The following is a 19,712-nucleotide window of genomic DNA, read 5'->3' as shown; positions in this document are numbered from 1 at the left end:
CATATTAACACTATAAGGCAGCGGGTGCCAACGGTATAGCTCGGTACAAAGTACAGGCATTCAGGAAAGCTCCAGGGTATTTGAGCGGTGCCTTGAAAGGAGAGTAGTTAAAGTGAATACAGGAGCGAGCAGGGCTCCAGGTGAGGGAGACAGCAAAGGCAGGTGTGAGAAGGGGTAATCCATTCGGAGAGATGCAGGCTGGGCTGCCTGAATGGCCAAGTCAGAGGACAAGTGTGAGGGTGTTTGGTGAGACCCAGCTGGAAGGATGGGTCGAAGCCTGAGCAAAGTACAGGCATGAAGGCAGGCTAGAGGGGTGTGAGTTGAGTTTGAATCCAGGCTCTCTGCTTACTTGCTAGGTCCATGACATCACTTGGCCTCTCTGAGCCTCACTCTCTCAGACTTTAAATGGAGCAGTGATTTCCCTCATTCTTGGGTTATTGTGAGGATGAAATGATATTTAATATGTGATCTCACCATGCCCAGGGCTATCCTACAGGAAGGAGGTGCTGTGATTCCTCGAGCTGTCCCCTTTTGCTGGACACTCTGATTGTTTCCTGCTTTTTGCTGCTTGCAAACCCACTAGCACAGATGATAGAGGCTGTATTGTCACAGCATAGGTTCTCAAAAGAATGCATTAGGTCTGTGACCTAAAGGGGTATCCTTATACAATGAAGAAATTAGGGAAAGAAAGTTGCTCAGTCATGTGTGATATGTGTGCCTGAGTACACGTAGAAGCACAGAGGAAGAACGGAAGGCCCCCATCAGGTCAAACAGTCAGCAACAAGCACCTTCTGTGCGTGAGAGTCTGGGTGTGATAGCTCAAACAGTTGGCCCTTCCTGTATATGTCAGCATACTTGGTTTACTACAATAAGTATGTCATTACTTCGGAAGTTTGAAAGGAAAGTTCAAGCAAGTGTTTTTTATGTTAGCTGTGATGATGAAAATAAAGACAACGATCTTGTGACGCCGTGGTTCTCGAGGGCAGTCACTCTACCCAGAAGGCATGGGTTGGATTAAGCTCCGTGCAAAAGCTCCTGCCTTCGTGAAAAGCCGCCAGAAACTTCTGGGACCTGGGCTGCAAAATAGAAATGCATCAGAGTGGTTCTTCTTTGAAACATCATGAAAAAGGCAACTGCCGCTGCTCTGTTCATCATTGTGCCCCCAGCACCCACAGCATTTGCCAATGTTGTTGAGTTCTCAAAGAAATATTTGCTAGAAAGAAGAGACAGGAGGAAGAGAAGGAAAGGAGAAGGGAGGGAAGATGAATTTTGAATGATATGAGAGGCTGCTGCAGTTCAGATTTGAAAACCCCAAACATGAACGGAAACGTTGGTCCAAGGGCACCGATACCTATACCTGTTAAGAAACTCAGAAAGAAAATAGCTTTCGGAACTAGGGATCCTCAAAAAGATAGCTCTGTGGCGGTCCCCCCCCCACACAGTTAATTAAATGTACCAGTGAGAGCCATGCTGCTTATGTTATTTATGTAATGAAAAGATCTTCTAAAAATAATACCCAGAGGCCCAGCTCGCAAGGCCTGGTGGTTGAACCAGCTGGAGTGGCAGAAGGTGGCCAGGAGCCGTGATCTCTGCACCAACACGGTGGTTACGATTAAATGATGCTTCTCATATTCAGGTTGCAAAACCGCTCCAGGCCAGAGCCTAAGAGAGGCTTAATTTCTGTCACATGGCGATTAGCTTGCTTCTGAGAGGGGGTGTACTGTCAGCTTGATTTCTGCACACCCCAGGTCGCAGTAGATTGCCTGCTAGCTGCTGTCTGGAAAAGCAGGATCAGCTTCTGTGAAAGGGAATCAGCAGGGCCTTAGCTGTGTTTCCTCAGTTGAAATCCTAGGATACCACCAGGAGGAGGGGATCTCTGGGATTTAACTAGGAAGTATTGTGTGTGCAGCCATTCTGCTGAAGTGCTGTTTGCATTGGTATAGGTGGAAGGATGGGAGGGAGAGAGGAAGGAACTGGAAACTACCAAAATACTCGTGATAAGGGCATAATAGAATAAACCCTGGCCAGCCACCCCATGAGCTGCTGTGTAGCCATTGGAGAGACTGAGTGAGCTCTGTGCTGGCTGACCGACCGCATGTGCTGCCCAATAAGAAAAGTTAAGATTTAGACTGATGTTCAGAGCGAGTGTGGACAGAGGGTGCCTCTGGCAAACTATGACAGCAGGCTAATTCTTGCCCTGTGCCCAGTTTTGTGCAACCTGTGAGCTAAGGATGGCTTTTACACTTTTAAATAGTTTGGGAATTGTTTTTAAAAAGAGTTAGAAGGGGCGCCTGGGTGGCTCAGCTGGTTAAGCGTCCGACTTTGGCTCAGGTCATGATCTCACAGTTCGTGGGTTCGAGCGCCGCATCGGGCTCTGTGCTGACAGCTCAGAGCCTGAAGCCTGCTTCAGATTCTGTGTCTCCCTCTCTCTCTGACCCTCCCCTGCTCATGTGCTCATTCTCTCTCTCTCTCTCTCTCTCTCTCAAAAATAAATATTAAAAAACTTTCTTTAAAGAGTTAGAAAAAATGAAAAGAGGAACAATATTTTGTGATACGTGAAAATTATGTGAAATTCTAATATCAGCATCCATAGCAAAGCCTCATGGGAGCACAGCCACACTCATTCATTTGCACGTTGTCTGTGTAGGTGCCCTCGTGCCACAGTGACAGAGCTGAGGAATTGCAGCAGAGACCTTGGGGGCTGCAGAGCAGAAATACTTACTACCTGGCCTTCTCCTGAGAACCTCTGTCAGCTCCTGGTTTACTGTATGGTGACATTTTGTAAAACCAACAGCGTCAAGTTCTCAGTGCTTTATGAGGAAATTCATTACATTTGCTTATTTATTCATTCAGTTTATCATTTATCCATCAGATGCTTAATGCCTCCCCGTGGGGACAGGCACTGGGAACCAGCAGTGAACAGCAGATGCAGTCCCTGTTGGGGTGGGGGTGGGGTGTCTAGAGTCTGTGTCTCATTCTTTCTTTCTCCAATAAATAGCCCCACCACTCCAACCGTATCTCAGGAGGACACAGTGGTCCAGTCCCTCGCACCCTGCCTCCCTTCCTCCTCCTGCTGTGTATCCTGATTGCCTCGGTCCTTCCTAAGGAAAGGTGTCCACATTAGCCCTGTGCCTCCTGGAGTCTCACAGGGAGATCTAGAAGGATTCATCTTGGGTCAGTCATGCTCTTAGTCTGATTTCAAGTGTTCAACACCTGACCCTTGCGTTTTCAGCTCCTGTTCTCCAGTGCTCCTAAGAGGCAGACGCAGCAGTCCTTGACCTCCCTCACATGGTTGGGAGCACCCATCAGCTATGGAGAAGGATGTGGCCACATCTCCACATGATCTCTCCTGCATAAAACCAAAGCCACCTCCAGACACGTGCTCCAGTGCCTCAGTCTCTATGCACACCTGGAGAGTGGAGACCTGCTTCAGTCCTTGGAGGAAGCTGGCTCTGCAGGGGGTAATTTGAGGACTGGAATTTGAACCAAGAACCTTCTCTCTCCTTTTGCTCTTCTTCATTCATATTCATGCCCAATACCTCCTAGGAGACTGCTTTATTTATTTCTAGAAAAACAGCTCTGCAGCAGTCATTGTAGCCTCCCCATGTTTGAACATTTTCTTTTGACTCTACCGGAAGCCTAGAGCCCAGTGATTGACAGAATTGGCACACTGGGGAGCTGGACGGGAAGTGGCCAGGAGCTGTGGGCAGAGGAAGGAGCCGTAAGGTTCCAGGATGGTACCTAACGGCACAGCCTCTTCCTTTTGTCTGGACTCTCCCCCTTGTAGGATCACTGTCAGCGTGGTCCTCACTGTCCTCATCCTCATCACCATCGCCGGCAACGTGGTGGTCTGCCTGGCTGTGGGCCTAAACCGCCGGCTCCGCAGTCTGACCAACTGCTACATCGTGTCTTTGGCCATCACTGACCTGCTCCTTGGCCTCCTGGTGCTGCCCTTCTCAGCCTTCTACCAGCTCTCCTGCAAGTGGAGCTTCGGCAAGGTCTTCTGCAATATCTATACCAGCCTGGATGTGATGCTCTGCACGGCCTCCATCCTCAACCTCTTCATGATCAGCCTCGACCGGTACTGCGCTGTCACAGACCCCCTGCGCTACCCTGTGCTGGTCACCCCAGTCCGGGTCGCCGTCTCTCTTGTCTTAATTTGGGTCATTTCCATCACCCTGTCCTTTCTGTCTATCCATCTGGGGTGGAACAGCAGGAATGAGACCAGTGGTTTCAATCACACCATCCCCAAGTGCAAAGTCCAGGTCAACTTGGTGTATGGCTTGGTGGATGGGCTGGTCACCTTCTACTTGCCTCTCTTGGTCATGTGCATCACCTACTACCGCATTTTCAAGATTGCCCGGGATCAGGCCAAGAGGATCCATCATATCGGCTCCTGGAAGGCAGCTACCATTGGGGAGCACAAAGCCACAGTGACACTGGCCGCCGTGATGGGAGCCTTCATTGTCTGCTGGTTCCCTTATTTTACTGTGTTTGTTTACCGTGGGCTGAGAGGGGATGATGCCATCAATGAGGCCTTTGAAGCTGTTGTTTTGTGGCTGGGCTATGCCAACTCGGCCCTAAACCCTATCCTGTACGCCACACTGAACAGAGACTTCCGCATGGCATACCAACAGCTCTTCCGCTGCAGACCTGCCAGCCACAATGCCCATGAAACAACTCTGAGGTCCAGCAGCTCTCAGCTGGCCAGGAATCAAAGCCGAGAACCCATACGGAAGGAGGAGAAGCCCCTGAAGCTCCAGGTGTGGAGTGGGACAGAGGTCACAGCCCCTCAAGGAGCCACAGACAGGTAACTACCCAGCCAATTTGTATGCAGGACAAGTGCATGGGGAGGGGGCCCCACTAATGGTAACTGTTAAGGTGGTGGCTGTTCACCAGGTGCTGGTTGAACATTCTGTGCTGGGAACTCTTCGCGAGCACTTTGCAAACTTTGTGTTGTTCCATCCTCCCAAATCCCCCTGAGGTAGAATCTCGTACTTGGACAGAGGTCCTCTGACTCTAGAACTTGCGGGCCCTTTTTTCTGGCTACATTGTCCTTATAGTCAGGAGTCCTAAGTTTGAAGTCCATCTCTACCAGTTGGTTAGTCATTTGAAGTATTCACCCAAGCTCTCCAGGACAACCTTCAAATGGCCATGCACTGATGCTGTCGCCTGGGGAGTAACCACAAACCCAGCTCAATCCACATTCATTGAGCATCTGTTATGCACTAGCTCTTATGCTAGGGACACTCAGGTCAGAGGAGAAAGAGGACTGGCCAAGTTGGGAAGACAGAGCCTTGAAGGTCAGGTTAGGAGCTTGGGCCTTGTACCATAGGTCTAGGGGGAAGATGGAGGATTAGAAGCAAGGGCTGGGGGTAACCCAGGCAGTTCTGTGCTTTGGATAGAGAGCTCTGGTTCCCTGTAAAATGTGGACCAGAAAGATGAGAAGGGGCCATCAGTGAAGAGGGATGTGGCACTGGCCCATGAAGAGAGGAGAAGGGAATAGAGCAAAATCTAGGAGGCTATTAAAAAATAGGCTCTGAGAGCATAGGATGTTTGAAGTACAGAAGAGGCAAGAGAGAGGACACCCCAGAATTCTACCTCCAAGAGGTATCCAGGCCAAAAAGATAAACAGGATCAGAATGAGATGCAGATAAATGCACTGGTGGCAAAGCCAATGCAGGGTATTAAGGGAAACCCCCACCAAACACGTGAGTGGCACTGAGGAAGCTCACCCACTGCATGGAGACGGTGTTTACAGGTCTGGGTAGGTCTAGCTGGTGAGAGGGGTGAATGAATGGGCACTGGTAGAACACCTGGCACATAGCAGTGCTCAATAGATGTTGCTTTCCTTACTCTTCCAACAGACCATGCCAGAATGCTGGTCTATGTGACTGACCCATCCATCCATCCATCCATCCATCCATCCATCCATCTATCCATTTATCTGCAAACATTTATCAATTTCCCCTCACATGCCTGGAGCTGTGCTGAGCACCAGAGATGCAGAAGTGACATTTTGGGCATTTATTGAGATGAACAGGCATGGAAAGTCAATTGCATAGCCCCAGTCTCACCTTTGTCCTCATTGACTCTGTAGTTTGAGCAAGTCCCTGTCCCTCTTGGGCTTCAGTCTCCTCATCGCATAGAGTGTGGAGTGTGTCCTCATGCAGCCTGCCTTACTCACCTCCCAGGGTTGCCTGATGCATATGTGAGCCAGGAGATGTGAACAGCCTCTATGACCCCAATGGGACACTTGTCTCCTTTCAATAATTGAGCCTCAGACTTGAGAAAAGCTTGGATAGGTGCCGCAGACCCACATTCTCTGGGCTCTGATCCCTGTGGAATGTTGTGGGAGCAAAACTGCCCAACACCTCTGGGCCTCATATTCCCTCAGGTCCTGGCAGCAGCCAGGTGTGGAGGGTCCTCCGTAGACTTGGGTCCTGGGCCCTCCACCCCCCCACTGCTAGTCTGCTGGAACAAGCCTTACTGCTCCTGCTCCAGCCTCCTAACCTTGAGACTCTCCGTCTCAAATCCATCCGCCAAACCACCCAGCAATGTCTCTCCAAAATGTAGATCTGAAGACTTCCACATCTGGCCCTGATGGGTAAGGCTCCCTCTGACCTCATTCAGGAAGCACCCCCGAGCACAAAGCTAATTTAGCTCACGAAACAAAGAACAAAGCACAGAGCATAGACGCTGTAGAAGGACACAGACCCTGTAGAAGCCCATTGAACGATTCAGTGTAGTCGTGCATGCCACTAGCCACTGCTCTTATCTGTGTGACCCCCTGGTTAATAGGCTGCCTTCACCCCTAGTTCTTAAGGAACAGTATTCAGTAAATACTCAGCAACAGCAGCTGACACTCACTGGGCACCCAGTGGGTGCCAGTTTTACATGTTTGTCAGTTTCTATGTGTAGTCGTCCTGTGGGCATCCTGTCCCCACCCTTGCGCTGCACTGGTGCTAAGGGTGCAATGGGACATAAAGCAAGCTCGCCTTCCCCCACCCCAAGCATCACTCTCACCACCTGTAATTGCTCATGGTCTAGTTGAAGAATAGACGGGCAGTGGTTCAGACCAGCACATGCCAAGAATTGCAACTCAGTGTGCTGGGTGCCTAGATGAGGCGGTGCATGGAGCCCGTCCCAGGGAGTGGACCTCTGAGCTGAGCCTTAAATGCGGACGAGAAAGACCGTATTCATCCAGGGTGGTACTTCTGGACTTGTGACCTCATTTCACGTTTCCCACAACCTTATGAAGTAGGTGCTTGTCTAATCTCCACTTTACAGATGGGAAAACTGAGGCTCGAGAAAGTTAAGTAAATTGCCCAAGTGACACAAGCCAGTGTGTCAGCCAAAGCCACATTCTGAGTGGCAGTAGAGATAGCAGCCCCATTATTGGCTGTCCTTGGGGTGCTGGGCACCCCGTGGAGTATGAATGCCCACCTTCTCTTCTGATCTTCACAGCCACCCTGCGGGAGGGACTGTGAAGCTGAAGCCAGCTGAGAGGCTGTGACTGCCTGGGTCACACACAACGGCCACAGAACCAGGGCCTTCAGAGCACATATTCTGTGTGGCTGTGGCCACACTCTATTCTCCAGGCCTTGGAAACGGTGCGCAGAGGGGTTTGGCAGAGGAGGATAGCGAACTGCCGGGAGGGCTTCACACCTCGGTGGGGACCTGGGGGTGTAGGAGGCCAAGAGCAGCCAGAGGTTGAATTTCACACCGAGATTGCCAGGGTATCAGGGCCTCAGGTGGCCCTCCATAAGGTTGGCTCCCAGCTTCCCTGATGACCGATAGCATGTCCTTCCTGCTCTCTGTCTGGGGACAGCACTGACCTGACCAAAGGCCCTTATCAGTACTGAGGTGGGTGGAGGTGTTGCTCTGAGCTGAGAACTCTGAAGGGACTACCTGGGCCTGCCCTTGGGGAAGGGAGGGACACAGTCGGCCAGGGTGCCAGCCAGGGGAGGACTCTAGGAAGGAGTGGCCCAGCTGGCCGGTCCTTCCGTCTGTGTGCCCTTTCCTGCCCCTGATTGGTTGCCTTCACCCCACCCATCGCCTCTCCCCCTGTGCTGCCCCACCCCGCTCAGTGGCCTCCACTGTTCTTCCTGGATAGAGGGGTCTGCGGCCGTTTCCTAGGGCTTCTGTAGCAGAGGACCTCAAACGTGGTGGCTGAACACAACACAGAGTGATTCTCTTACAGTTTGGGAGGTCTGGGATCAAGGTGTTGATGGGGCTGGTTGCTCCTGGAGACTTCGGAGGAGAATCCACTTCCAGCTACTCTCCTTGGCTCACGACCCCTCTCTGCCATCACTTGCCCCACTTGCCTCCTTCTCCCATCTGTAGCCAGATCTCCTGCCTCTCTCTTATAAGGGCTCTTGTGACTATATTTAGGGTCCATCAGGATAATCTCCCCATCCCAGATTCCTTGACTTAATCACATCTGCGAAGTTCTTTTTTGCCACGTAAGGAAACGTGCCCAGGCTCCAGCGATGAGGGTGTGGACGTCTCTGGGGACCACGTTCAGCTACCATGAGGCCCAGCTCCTCACCTGGCATTAGAAGCCCTACCCTCCTCCTGATCTGTTTGTTGCCAACATCTCGCCGCCCACACCCACCCTCAACCCACTTCTGCCATCGCCAAAACAAACCACTCGAGCCCAGTCTCCCCAGACACCCAGCAAGGAACTGCTGTGTGCCAGCCCTGCTTGGGCTACGGCAATGAGCGAATCAGAGGTCTTCCTCCCCCGGGGGTGCTTTTCTAGGGCACTGGTTCTCAAAGTGTGGGCCTCTAGCCAGCCGCGGGCTTCCAGAAGCAAAGTAGCCAGCGTCAGGCCACATAGCCTCAAACACAGGATCCAGGATTCTAGCCCAAGCTTGTCTGACCCCAAAGCTGGGGTCTTTCCACAGTAAAATGCTACCTGGACTTAAATCCAGCCCGGATTCAGTGCTAGTCCCATGGATACCAGATGAGGGGAGGAGGACACCGGGAAGCCAGTGACCTATGTGAAGGAGTACTGGAGGAGCTAGGAGTAGACAGAGTACTTTGGGCCCCTGCCCAGGGCTCTTGGGTCCTTTTTCTACACACTCACTTGCTCTGAGCAATCTCCGAGGGCAGGGAGATAATACTCATGGGCACCTGGATACCACCAGTCTCTCTTGGGCGTGGCACTTCCTCATTCCTACAGAGCACCTGCAGGCTGGAGTCAGAGCCCAAGAAAGACCCCGGGAGAGGAGATGCAAAGGGAGGCAAAGGCAAGGTGCCCCCTCGCCTCCAGCCGGCTTTCCTCTCCGAGGCCCCTGGTCAGCGGTCCACCCAGCCACCCCCTCCCCCATCTGCTCTCCTTCCCTCCGCAGCCAGAGAGCGGATTTCCCAACAGAAATGGGATTATGTGTCCCCACCTCCTGATGCTCTTAGAATAAAATGCAAAGCTCTCATCCTCACCTCCCAGGCCCTGGTACGCCACGCACTTTTGCCTCAGTCCAGACTGTTCTCTTCCTCTTGATGCATTCTGTGTGTTTAATGTCTGCAGCCCCGGCCAGCATCTCCCCAAGGGCAGGGCTGTGTCTGTGTCATTCACTGCCTATCCCTGAGAGGACAGGCACAGTTATACTTGTTGAATGAATGGATGCATGAATGAATGAGTGCGTGCATATCTAGTTCTAGCTTCCCAAGAACTCTAAGAAGTGAATAATGCTACCCTCACTTCGGAGATCAGGAAACCAACACTCAAAGAGGGAAGTTCCAGGAACTAGTGGGAGTCAGAAGTTCCTGGTTCCCTTTTCCAACTTGGATGTCACAATGGGCCTCCCTCCAAATAGTGGTGTCAGGGGCGGGCCTCACAGCAGAATTCAACCACAGGCTCTGAATCAGTGTTGGAGAGGGAAGACGCCCCTGACAGTAACCCAGCCCCTCCCCCTGGCTGTGTTCCAGATGAGCCCCGAGAGAGGTGACTTAAACCAAGGACACAGAAAGGGAGCTTCCAAGAGAGGGGGGGAGTTCACAGCTCCTGATGCCTGACACTGTCTGGCTATCTGTGATGTCTCCTCGGTGGCATGTCAAGGTTTGGCCGGAGGTTGGCAGCACAAGAGAGTGGGGGGCCCACTTCAGCTGCTGCTCTAAGCCCCAGCCTCTGCAGATGCAGCTGTAATGCCCAGAGGAGTGAATGAGCTCTAGGAGCTATGAGCACATTCTTCCTAAGAAGCGGAAAGGAAGTTTCCCATAGCTTACCCCGCCAAGAGCCTCACTTTGTTTACTTCTATCATTTGGGTTCTAAAGCAGTCTAACTTTTTGGCACACTGATTCCAGCATTTCTTAACAGCCTTCGTGGTGCTTTTTACAGAGGGGCCCAGAGCAGCTGTTCCCTAACGAAGGGGCCTAGGCGCCCCTCTGCACACCGGAATCCCACTGGCTGCCTGGTCACCTTGGCCTCTGCCTGGCCGTTCCACCACAAGGCTGCTGGGGTATTCTCCTGCTTCTGGTGTGAAACTAGGGAGCCCCAGTAGGAGTCCTACCCCGCCACCGCTTAGAGGTTGGTGTGGGTTTATTTCTGGGCTCTCTATTCTGGTCCATTGATCTGTATTTTTATGCCAATGCCATATGGTTTTGATTACTATAGCTTAGTGGTATAGTTTGAAATCAGAGAATGTGATACCTCCAGCTTTGTTTTTCTTTCTCAAGATTGCTTTGGCTGGAGAAAGCCTTTCATGGTTCCGTACAAATTTTAGACTTATTTGTTCTAGTTCTGTGAAAAAAAGCCATCAGAATTCTGATGCAGATTGCATCAAATCTTGCTTTGGACGGTATGGGCATTTTAATGATATTAATTCTCCCAGTGTATGAGCATGGAATGTCTTTCCATTTATTTGTGTCTTCTTCAATTCTTCTGTCAGTGTTTTATAGTTTTCAGTGTACAGGTCTTTCACTACCTTGGTTAAATTTATTCCTAGGAATTTTATTCTTTTTGATGCAGTTGTTGAAGACATTGTTTTCTTAATTTCCCTTTCTGATAGTTCATTATTACTGTAGAGAAATGCAGCCAGTTTCTGTAGACTGCTTTTGTATCCTGCAACTTTGCTGAATTCATTTATAACAGTTTTTTTGGGCACTCGTTAGGGTTTTCTGTGTATCGTATCATGTCATCAGCAAGTAGCAACAGTTTTACTTCTTTCTTTCCAGTTTGGGTGCCTTTAATTTCTTTTTCTTGTCTAACTGCTGTGGCCAGGACTTCCAACAAGATGTTGAGTAAAAATGGCAAGAGTGGGCCTCCTTTTCTTGTTCTTGATATTAGAAGAAAATCTTTCAGCTTTTCACTGTTGAGTATGATATAAGCTGTGGGTTTATCACATGTGGGCTTTAACATATTGAGGTATGTTCCTTGTATACCCACTTTGTTGAGAGTTTTCTTTTATCATAAATGGAAACTGAATTTTGTCAAATGCTTTTTCTGCATCTGTTGAGATGATCATGAATTAAAACAAAATTTAATGTTTATTTCTGAGAGAGAGAGACAGAGAGAGAGTGTTTGAGCTGAGATGGGAAAGGGGCAGAGAGAGAGAGAGAGACATGGAATCCAAAACAGGCTCCAGGCTCCACGCTGTCAGCACAGAGACTGACACAGGGCTCAAACTCACAAACCATGAGATCGTGAACTGAGCTGAAGTCAAAGGTTTAACTAACTGAGCCACTCAGGAGCCTGGATCATGACTTTTTTTTAATGTTTATTTAATTATTTTGAGAGAGAAAGAGTGCACATGCATGCACGCATGAGCAAGGGAGGAGCAGAGAGAGAGGGAGAGAGAAAATCCCAAGTAGGCTCCGTGTTGTCAGTACAGAGCCCAATGCAGGCCTTCAACCCACAAACGCTGAGATCATGACCTGAGCCAAAATTAAGAGTCAGACGCTTAACCAACTCAGCCACCCAGGCACCCCAGGGATGACCATATGATTTTTATACACTTTTTGTGAAAGTAATGTATCACATTGATTAATTTGCAGATGACCATGTTTGCATGGTTGCATCCCTGGAATAAATCCTACTTGATCATGGTATATGTCCTTTTAAGGTATTGTTGAGTTTGATATGCTAATATTTTGTTGAGGATTTTTGCATCAATGTTTATCAGGGATGTTGGCCTGTAATTTTCTTTTTCTCTATGGTGTCCGTGTCTGATTTTGGATCAGGGTAATGCTGGCCCTAACATGAGTTTGGAAGTATTCCTGCCTCTTCAATTTTTTGGAAGAGTTTGAGAGGGGTAAGTATTAAATCTTTAAATGTTTAGTAGAATTCACCAGTGAAGCTGTGTGGTTTTGGACTTTGTTAGGAGTTTTGGGGTGGTTTTTTTTGGTGGGGGAGAGTAGATTCTTGATTACTGACTGAATCTCTTTAACAATTGGTAAAGTAATTGGTCTATTCCAGTTTTCCATTTTTTCACGATTCAGTTTTAGAATATTGTATGTTTCTAGGAATGTATCCATTTCTTCCAATTTGTCCAGTTGGTTAATGTATAATTGTTCTTGGCAGCCTGTTATAATCCTTTGTACTTCTATGCTATCAGTTGAAACTTCTTTCATTTTTTATTTCACTTATTTGAGACTTCTCCCTTTATCTCTGGATTAGCCTGGCTAAAGGTTTGTCAATTTTGTTTCTTTTTCAAAGAACCAGATCTTAGTTTCATTGATCTTTTCTTTGTTCTTTTCTTTTCTTTTCTTTTCTTTTCTTTTCTTTTCTTTTCTTTTCTTTTCTTTTCTTTTCTTTCCTTTCCTTTTCTTTTCTCTTTTCTTTTCTTTTCCTTTCCTTTTCTTTTCTTTTGTGTGTGTCTATTTCATTTATTTCTGCTCTGATCTTTATTATTTCCTTCCTTCTACTAACTTAGGGATTCATTGTTCTTCTTTTTCTAGTATAGAACTTGCCTCTTAGAACTGCTTTGGCTGCATCCCGTCGATTTTGGATTGTTATGATTCCATTTTCATTTGTCCCAAGGTATTTTTTGTATTTTTCCTTTGATTTCTTCCTTGGCCCATTGGTTGTTCAGTAGCTTGTTTTTTAATCTCCATGTATTTGTGATTTTTCCAGTTTTCTTTTTGTAATTAATTTTGAGTTTCATACCGTTGTGGTCCGAAAAGACACTTGATGTGATTTCAGTCTTCTTAAATTTATTGAGACTTGTTTTGTGGCCTAACATGTAATCTGTACTGGAGAATGTTCCATATGCGTTTGAAGAGGATGTGTTTGGGGATAGAATATTCCATATTTTTAAGTCCATCTGGTCTAACGTGTCATTTAAGGCCAATGTTTCATTACTGGTATTTTTGTCTGGACCATCTGTCTGTCCATTGATGAAAGTGGAGTTTTAAAGTCCCCTACTATTACTGTATTGCTGTCAATTCCTGTGTTAGTATTTGCTTTATATATTTAGGCGTTCCTGTGCTGGCACATACACATTTATAAGTGTTATCATCTTGTTGCATTGACCCCTTTATCATTACGTAGTGCCTTCTTTTGTCTTTGATCACAGTCTTTGCCTTAAAGTCTATTTTGTCTGATGTAAGTATAGCTAAACCAGCTTTCCTTTCATTTCCATTTCCATGGAATATCTTTTTTCACCCCTTCACTTTCAGTCTGCGTGTGTCCTTAGATCTGAAGCAAGTCTCTTGAAGGAAGCATAGAGTTGTCTTATTTTTATCCTTTCAGACACTCTGTGGTTTTTTAGTGGCACATTTTTAGTCCATTTACACTGATTGGTAAGTACGTCCTTACTGCCATTTTTGTCAGTTGTTTCCTGGATGTTTTATAGCTCCTCACTGTTTTTGTTCTTCTTCTCCTGCTCTCTTTGTGGTTTGATGCCTTTCTTTAGTGTTATGTTTGGATTCCTTCTCATTATGTTTTGTGTGTCTACTATAGGTTTTTGCTCATGGTTACCATGAGGTTCACATAGAACAGTGTATATAGATGTCTCATTTAAGTTGATAGCAACTTAAATTTGAATGGATTCTGAAAACTCTGTACCCCCCTCCATGTTTTATGATTTTCATGTCATATTTACATTCATTTATTTTGTATATCACTTAACTAATTATTATAGTTTTCGTTAATTTCACTACTTTTATCTTTTAACCTGTGTACTAGCTTTATACATGGTTAATCCACTACCTTTACTGGTCAGATTTTTACTTTCAGATATTTTCTTGTTATTAGTGAGTGCCTTTGCTTTGCAGCTTAAAGAAATCCCTTTAATATTTCATGTAAGGCAAGTGGTGACGAACCCTTTTAGCTTCTGCCTCTCTGGAAGACTTTTATCTCCTTCAATTCTGAATGATAACCTTGATGAGTAGAGTATTCTTGGTTGGAAGTTTTTTCCTTTCAGCAATTTGAATATATCATGCCACTCCCCTCTGGCCTGCAACGTTTCTGCCAAGAAATGAGCTTCTGGTCTTATGGGAATTCCCTTGTATGCAATAAGTTGTTTTTTTCTCTTGCTGTTTTTAAGATTCTCTTTATATCTTTAAGTTTTGACATTTCAATTATAATGTGTCTTGGTACGAATCTCTTTAGTTTTATCTATCAAGAACTCTCTGGGCTTCCTTGATTGGATGCTTGTTTCTGTTCCCAGGTTAGAGAAGTTTTCAGCCATTATTTCTTCAAATAAATTTTCTGCCCCTTTCTCTCTTTTCCCTCTGGGAACCCTATAAAGCAAGTGTTACTCTGCTTCATATTCTCCTATAAGTCCCTGAAGCTATCTTCACTTTTTAAAATTCTTTTTCTCTCTTGGTGAGTTCTACTGCCCTGTCTTTCAAGTCACTGATCTGTTCATCTGCTTCATCTGGTCTGCTGTTGAACCCCTCTAGTGTATTTTTCAGTTCCATTATTGTATTCTTCAGCTCTGTCACTTCTGTCTGGTACTTTCTTAGATTTTCTGTCTCTTCATTGAAGTTCTCACTGTGTTCATCCATCCTTCTTCTAAGAATCTTCATGACCCTTACTTTGCATTCTTTAATAGGTAGACAGTTATCTCTGTTTCATTAAGATCTTTTTCTGATATTTGTGTCTTGTACTTTGGTTTGGAACATACCCTGTTTCCTCATTTTGCTTGCCTCTCTGTGTTTGTTTCTATGTATTAGTCAAAATAACTACCTCTCCCAGTCTTGAAAGAGTGGCCTTATATAGGAGATGAACCTTACCATTCAACCTTGCCCTAGCTCTTAGTTGTCCCTTAAACCTTTGCGACTGTCTGACTGGTCTGATTTATTTTTTAAAAAGTTTTTTATGTTTATTTTATTTTTGAAATAAAGAGAGAGCAAGAGTGTGAATGGGGTTGGAGGAGAGAGAGACACACACACAGAATCTGAAGCAGGCTCTAGGCTTAGCTGTCAGCACAGACCCTGATGCGGGGTTTGAACCCACAAACTGTGAGTTCATGACTGAGCCAAAGTCGGACACTTACCCGACTGAGACACCCAGGCGTCCTGTCCTGACATATTCTTGATAGGCCTCTGTTGTTGAAGGTGTGCCAAGATCTGCCAGTGTTCCAAAGGGAATAATCACAGGCAGCACCTAATTGCAGGCTGATTGGAAGCCAGATTCTTAGGCAGCAGCTTTTTAAGTATGCACATATATATAGTCCTATAGGACTGTAATTGTAAACCTTGCTGACCTCCAGACCAGGAAATCTGATGGTGTCCTGTGGGCAACTGTTGCAAAAACCAGGGCTCCGGGCAAGTGTATAAGCTCTTTTCTAAGAGATGCCAGTGAGCTGTGTAGAGGCTGTGGGAAGGCTTTCTCCTTGCCTACATTCCCTGAGAGTGCCTTGATAGCGTCTAGATGCCTGGCAGACCTGAAGCCTGTCCCTCAGGTTGAAACTCCAGGACAAGTAGATGGGCTTTTTTCAGAGATAGACTGGACTTATGTTTCAGTCTGCTGTCTGTGCAGCACCCTGGGTATAGTAGCCTTCCCAGAACTATCTGGGGCCCATGGGGCCTAGAAACACAAGCACCTCTGGCCACAAGGGCCAGGTGATCAAGGGTGTCCTCTGTGTGGATTGGACTTGCCCAGCAGCTTTAGTGCGGTTGTCAGAGAGTGTTGAGGCTGGGGCATGCCTATGGGTTTAAGGAGGCAGAGGAAGAGTGCTGCGAACAGGGCACATCCAAGACTTTAGCAGGGCTATGTCTGTACATACCTACCTGGGCTAGCAGGGCAGGGGAAAATGCAAAAAGGGTGCTCACCAGCACCTCCATCCCCAAAGAAAGTCCTAACTGACTTCCACCCCGTCTGGCAAATACTTTAAGATTAGCAAATACAGGATGCTTGGGTGGATTAAGCGTCCAACTCTTGATTTCAGCTCAGGTCATGATCTTACAGTTCCTGAGATCGAGCACTGTGTCAAGCTCTGCACTGACAGCATGGAGTCTGCTTAGAATTCTTTCTCCTTTTCTCTCTGCCCCTCCATGTCTCTCTCTCAAAAAAAAAAAAAATCTAGATTTAGCAAATGCATCTCCTGCACATATAATCCAGTCACCTTTCAAACTGCTGCCTTTCTTCTGGTCCCAGGATGAGCAAGTCAGTGCATGAGCCAAAAGCCCCTCAAAGGAATATCTCATCTCCACAGACCCCAAATTTCCTGGACATAAGCCCCATTGGTTTCCAAAGCCAGATACTTTGGGGCCTTATCTCTTCAGTGTAAGTGCAACAGGTTGAGGTGCCCAATGTGGGGCACAAACCCCTCTCTCCTCAGAGACAGATTCCAGACCCATGATATCTTCCAGTATTGTGAATTATCCCACCGGGGTTGAGGTTTTGGGTGAGACTGCATCTCTGCTTCTCCTACGTGTCTTGATGTGGCCCTTTTATCCCTTGTAGAGAAAAATATTCCACTACTGTTCCATCCTTTTTCCTCAGGAATTGTTCCATGTGTAGCTATAGACTTGCTATGTCCATGGGAGAAGGTGATTTCAGGGTCTTCCTATGGCGCCATCTTGGACTACCATCGTCAATATTTCTTCCTTTCATATAACAGTTTTATTGAAATATACTTCACATACTGTGCAATTCAACCATTTCAGTGTACAATTCACTGGGGTTTTTTTTGTTTTTTTTTTTTAATAGTTTATTGTCAAATTAGTTTCCACATAACACTCAGTGCTCATCCCCACAAGTGTCCTCCTCCATGCCCATCCCCCCCTCCCCCCCACATCCATCAGTCCTCAGTTTTTGTCAGCATTCAAGAGTCTTTCATGGTTTGCTTCTCTCCCTTTCCCCCACCATTTCCGCCCTTCTTCTCCCCCTTGTTCCTGGTTTTTAATATATTCACAGAGCTGTGTCACCATCACCACAACCAATCTTAGAACATTTTCATCACCCCCAAAAGAAACCCAGTAGCCTTTTGCAATCACTTCCCAAGCCCTGATTCCTACCTGCCCCCTCCCCCCTCCAAGCAATCACTAATCTATTTTCTATCTCTACAGATGTGCCTATTCTGGACATTTCATACAATATGTGGTCTTTCATGCCCTGCTTTTTCATTTAGCATAATGTTTTCCAGGTTCTTTCTGCCTTTTCTTCCTTCCTTTCTGTTTTGTGTTTTCTTTTCGTCCCTCTGTTTCTTCCTTCCACCCTTCCTTCATCCATGGTCCCATTTCTCCTTCACTAAAGCACTTAGGCTTTATGGAAGGTTTGGACCATTTATAGGCCCTGCTTGGGGAGCTGCAGGCATGAGGCTACGTCATGGACCCCTAGGCTCCCCCTGTCCCTGTCTCCTGCCCAGAACACCCATTCCTGGGCCGACAGTGCTCGAGCTTCTGCACGGCTGCCAGAGAGCACAGACAGGCTACAGCAAGGAATTCATCCTTTTCATCTTCTGTCTCTTCTGAGCATTTGGAGAATGAGATTCCTTCCTACCCCGGGAGAGGAAGTTAGGGAAAAGAGAGCAGGGAGAGAGAGAGAGAGAGAGAGAGAGAGAGAGGAGGTGGGAAGCCTTTTACAGCCTTAAAAGTCAAGGAGAATAAATAGTGGCCTCCCAGGAGTCACTTGAAAGGTGGAGAACTCCTCATTTCACTCCCTGGGGATTGTGCCTTTGAAGCCAGCTAGAAGCTCCAGCTTGTGCCCAGGCCATCCCCCCCCACCCCTGGCGTCATGCAGACCCCTGCCCCTGCTCATTCCTCACCTGCACTGTCTACTCCTTCTGTGGCAGCTCTGATGGGACATGCTTTGGGGCTGCCTTCCCGGGGCTGTGATGGGGAGGGAAGGGGAGCTGTGCATTTGGGGCCACTGCCAGGAGCTTTCTACCCATAAAAGGAGGGTGAACACTCCTGGTGAACAAATTAGTGAAGGTCCTTTCTTCCAGGGGATCCAGCCCCAGGGCATACAGCTTGGTGAACCCAAGGAGGCCTGGGTTTCAGCCCTGGTGGCCGAGTGCAGGGACAAGGGAGGCTCTGCAGACTTTCCAAACCTCCCGGGAAACTGCATGGTCTCAGGCAGGAGTCAGCAAATTTTATCTGCGAAGAGCCAGATAAATAGTAGATAGCTGGGGCTTTGCCACCCATAGTTCTTTGTCGCAGCCACTCAACCCTTCCCTTACAATGTGAATGCAGCCACTGACGATACATAAATGAACGGGGATGGCTGTGTTCCAATAAAACTGTGTTATGGACGCTGAAATTTGAATGCCATATCATTTTCATCAGTCATGAAATGTTATCCTTCTATTTATTCCCCCATCACCACCATTTCAAAACAAATAGGGGATGGGCTGGATTTGGCCTGCAGGTTATACTTTGCTAGCCCTTGGTGTAGGGGGAAGAAATAGTGTCAGTTTCAGCCCCAGCACTTGCTGGCTCTGTGGCTTTGGGCAGGTGGCTTGCCTTCTCTGGGCTTCAGCTTGCCTGTGTGCAAAATGAGGATGAAAATGTCTCCCCGTGAGGATAGCAGTAGGCTTAGCATCAATTTATGCAAAGCATCTACCATAGAGTAGATGCTTAGTAAGTGGTAGCCTGTCTTCCTTCCTTCCTTCCTTCCTTCCTTCCTTCCTTCCTTTCTTCTTTCTTTCCTTCCTCCTTCCTTCCTCCTTCCCTCCATCTCTCCCTTCCTTCCTCCCCTCCTTTCTTCCTTCCTTCCCTCCTTCCTTCCTCCTCTCCTTCCTTTCTTTGTTCCTTCCTTCCTTCCTTCCTTCCTTCCTTCCTTCCTCGCTTTCACCCCTCTGCAAAGGAGCAGCTGGAAAGTTCAAGGCAGACTTTGTGGACTCATCGCAGCTGTGCCACTGAATTGTTCAAATCAGGCCCTGACCCCTGAGCGTCATATCTCTCCTCTGAAAATGGGGGGCTTGGATCAGTCTCAAGGGATGATTTTAACCCTAATTATATATAAATGCTTAACCAGGGAGAGATTCTATGCCAAACCTCCAATGTGTTTGTGTCAAGAATCTTCTGGCAAGGGCAGCAAAGAACATGTTTTTCATACTAATGAATCGTTCTGAGTATGGAGGCGAATCCAGGAAAATGTGTCCTTGTCACGACCGGAGCTATGAGTGCAGGTAGGGGTGCAAACCAGGTGCATGACGGGGCTGCCGAGAGAACCCCGGCCTGGCAGATGGGGGATCTGGATTTCCCATCGCCTCTGCCACTCACTGGCTATGTGGCCGTGAGAAGATCACATCCCTCTCTGAGCCCCAGTTTCCGCATCTGTCAAAGAGAGCTAAGATTTCTGGCAGCTGCCACTTCTG

General features: G+C 47.4%; 1 protein-coding gene across 1 annotated transcript in view; it reads left to right on the top strand.

The window, feature by feature from the left end:
- The first annotated feature begins 3,616 nt into the window (after positions 1 to 3,616).
- Positions 3,617 to 19,712, top strand: part of HRH2 (histamine receptor H2) — a 29,866-nt gene continuing 13,770 nt past the window's right edge. Inside the window, exon 1 of the mRNA XM_077757131.1 lies at positions 3,617 to 4,810. Within this exon, the coding sequence (XP_077613257.1) occupies positions 3,735 to 4,810 (1,076 nt within the window). The 5' untranslated portion in view covers positions 3,617 to 3,734. The remainder of the gene's footprint in view (positions 4,811 to 19,712) is intronic.

The sequence above is a fragment of the Crocuta crocuta genome, unplaced genomic scaffold, assembly GCF_008692635.1.
Source record: "Crocuta crocuta isolate KB4526 unplaced genomic scaffold, BGI_CrCroc_1.0 scaffold131, whole genome shotgun sequence".
Classification (NCBI taxonomy): domain Eukaryota; kingdom Metazoa; phylum Chordata; class Mammalia; order Carnivora; family Hyaenidae; genus Crocuta; species Crocuta crocuta.
The sequence above is the reverse complement of the archived record's forward strand: the minus strand, read 5'-3'. Positions and strand labels throughout refer to the sequence as shown.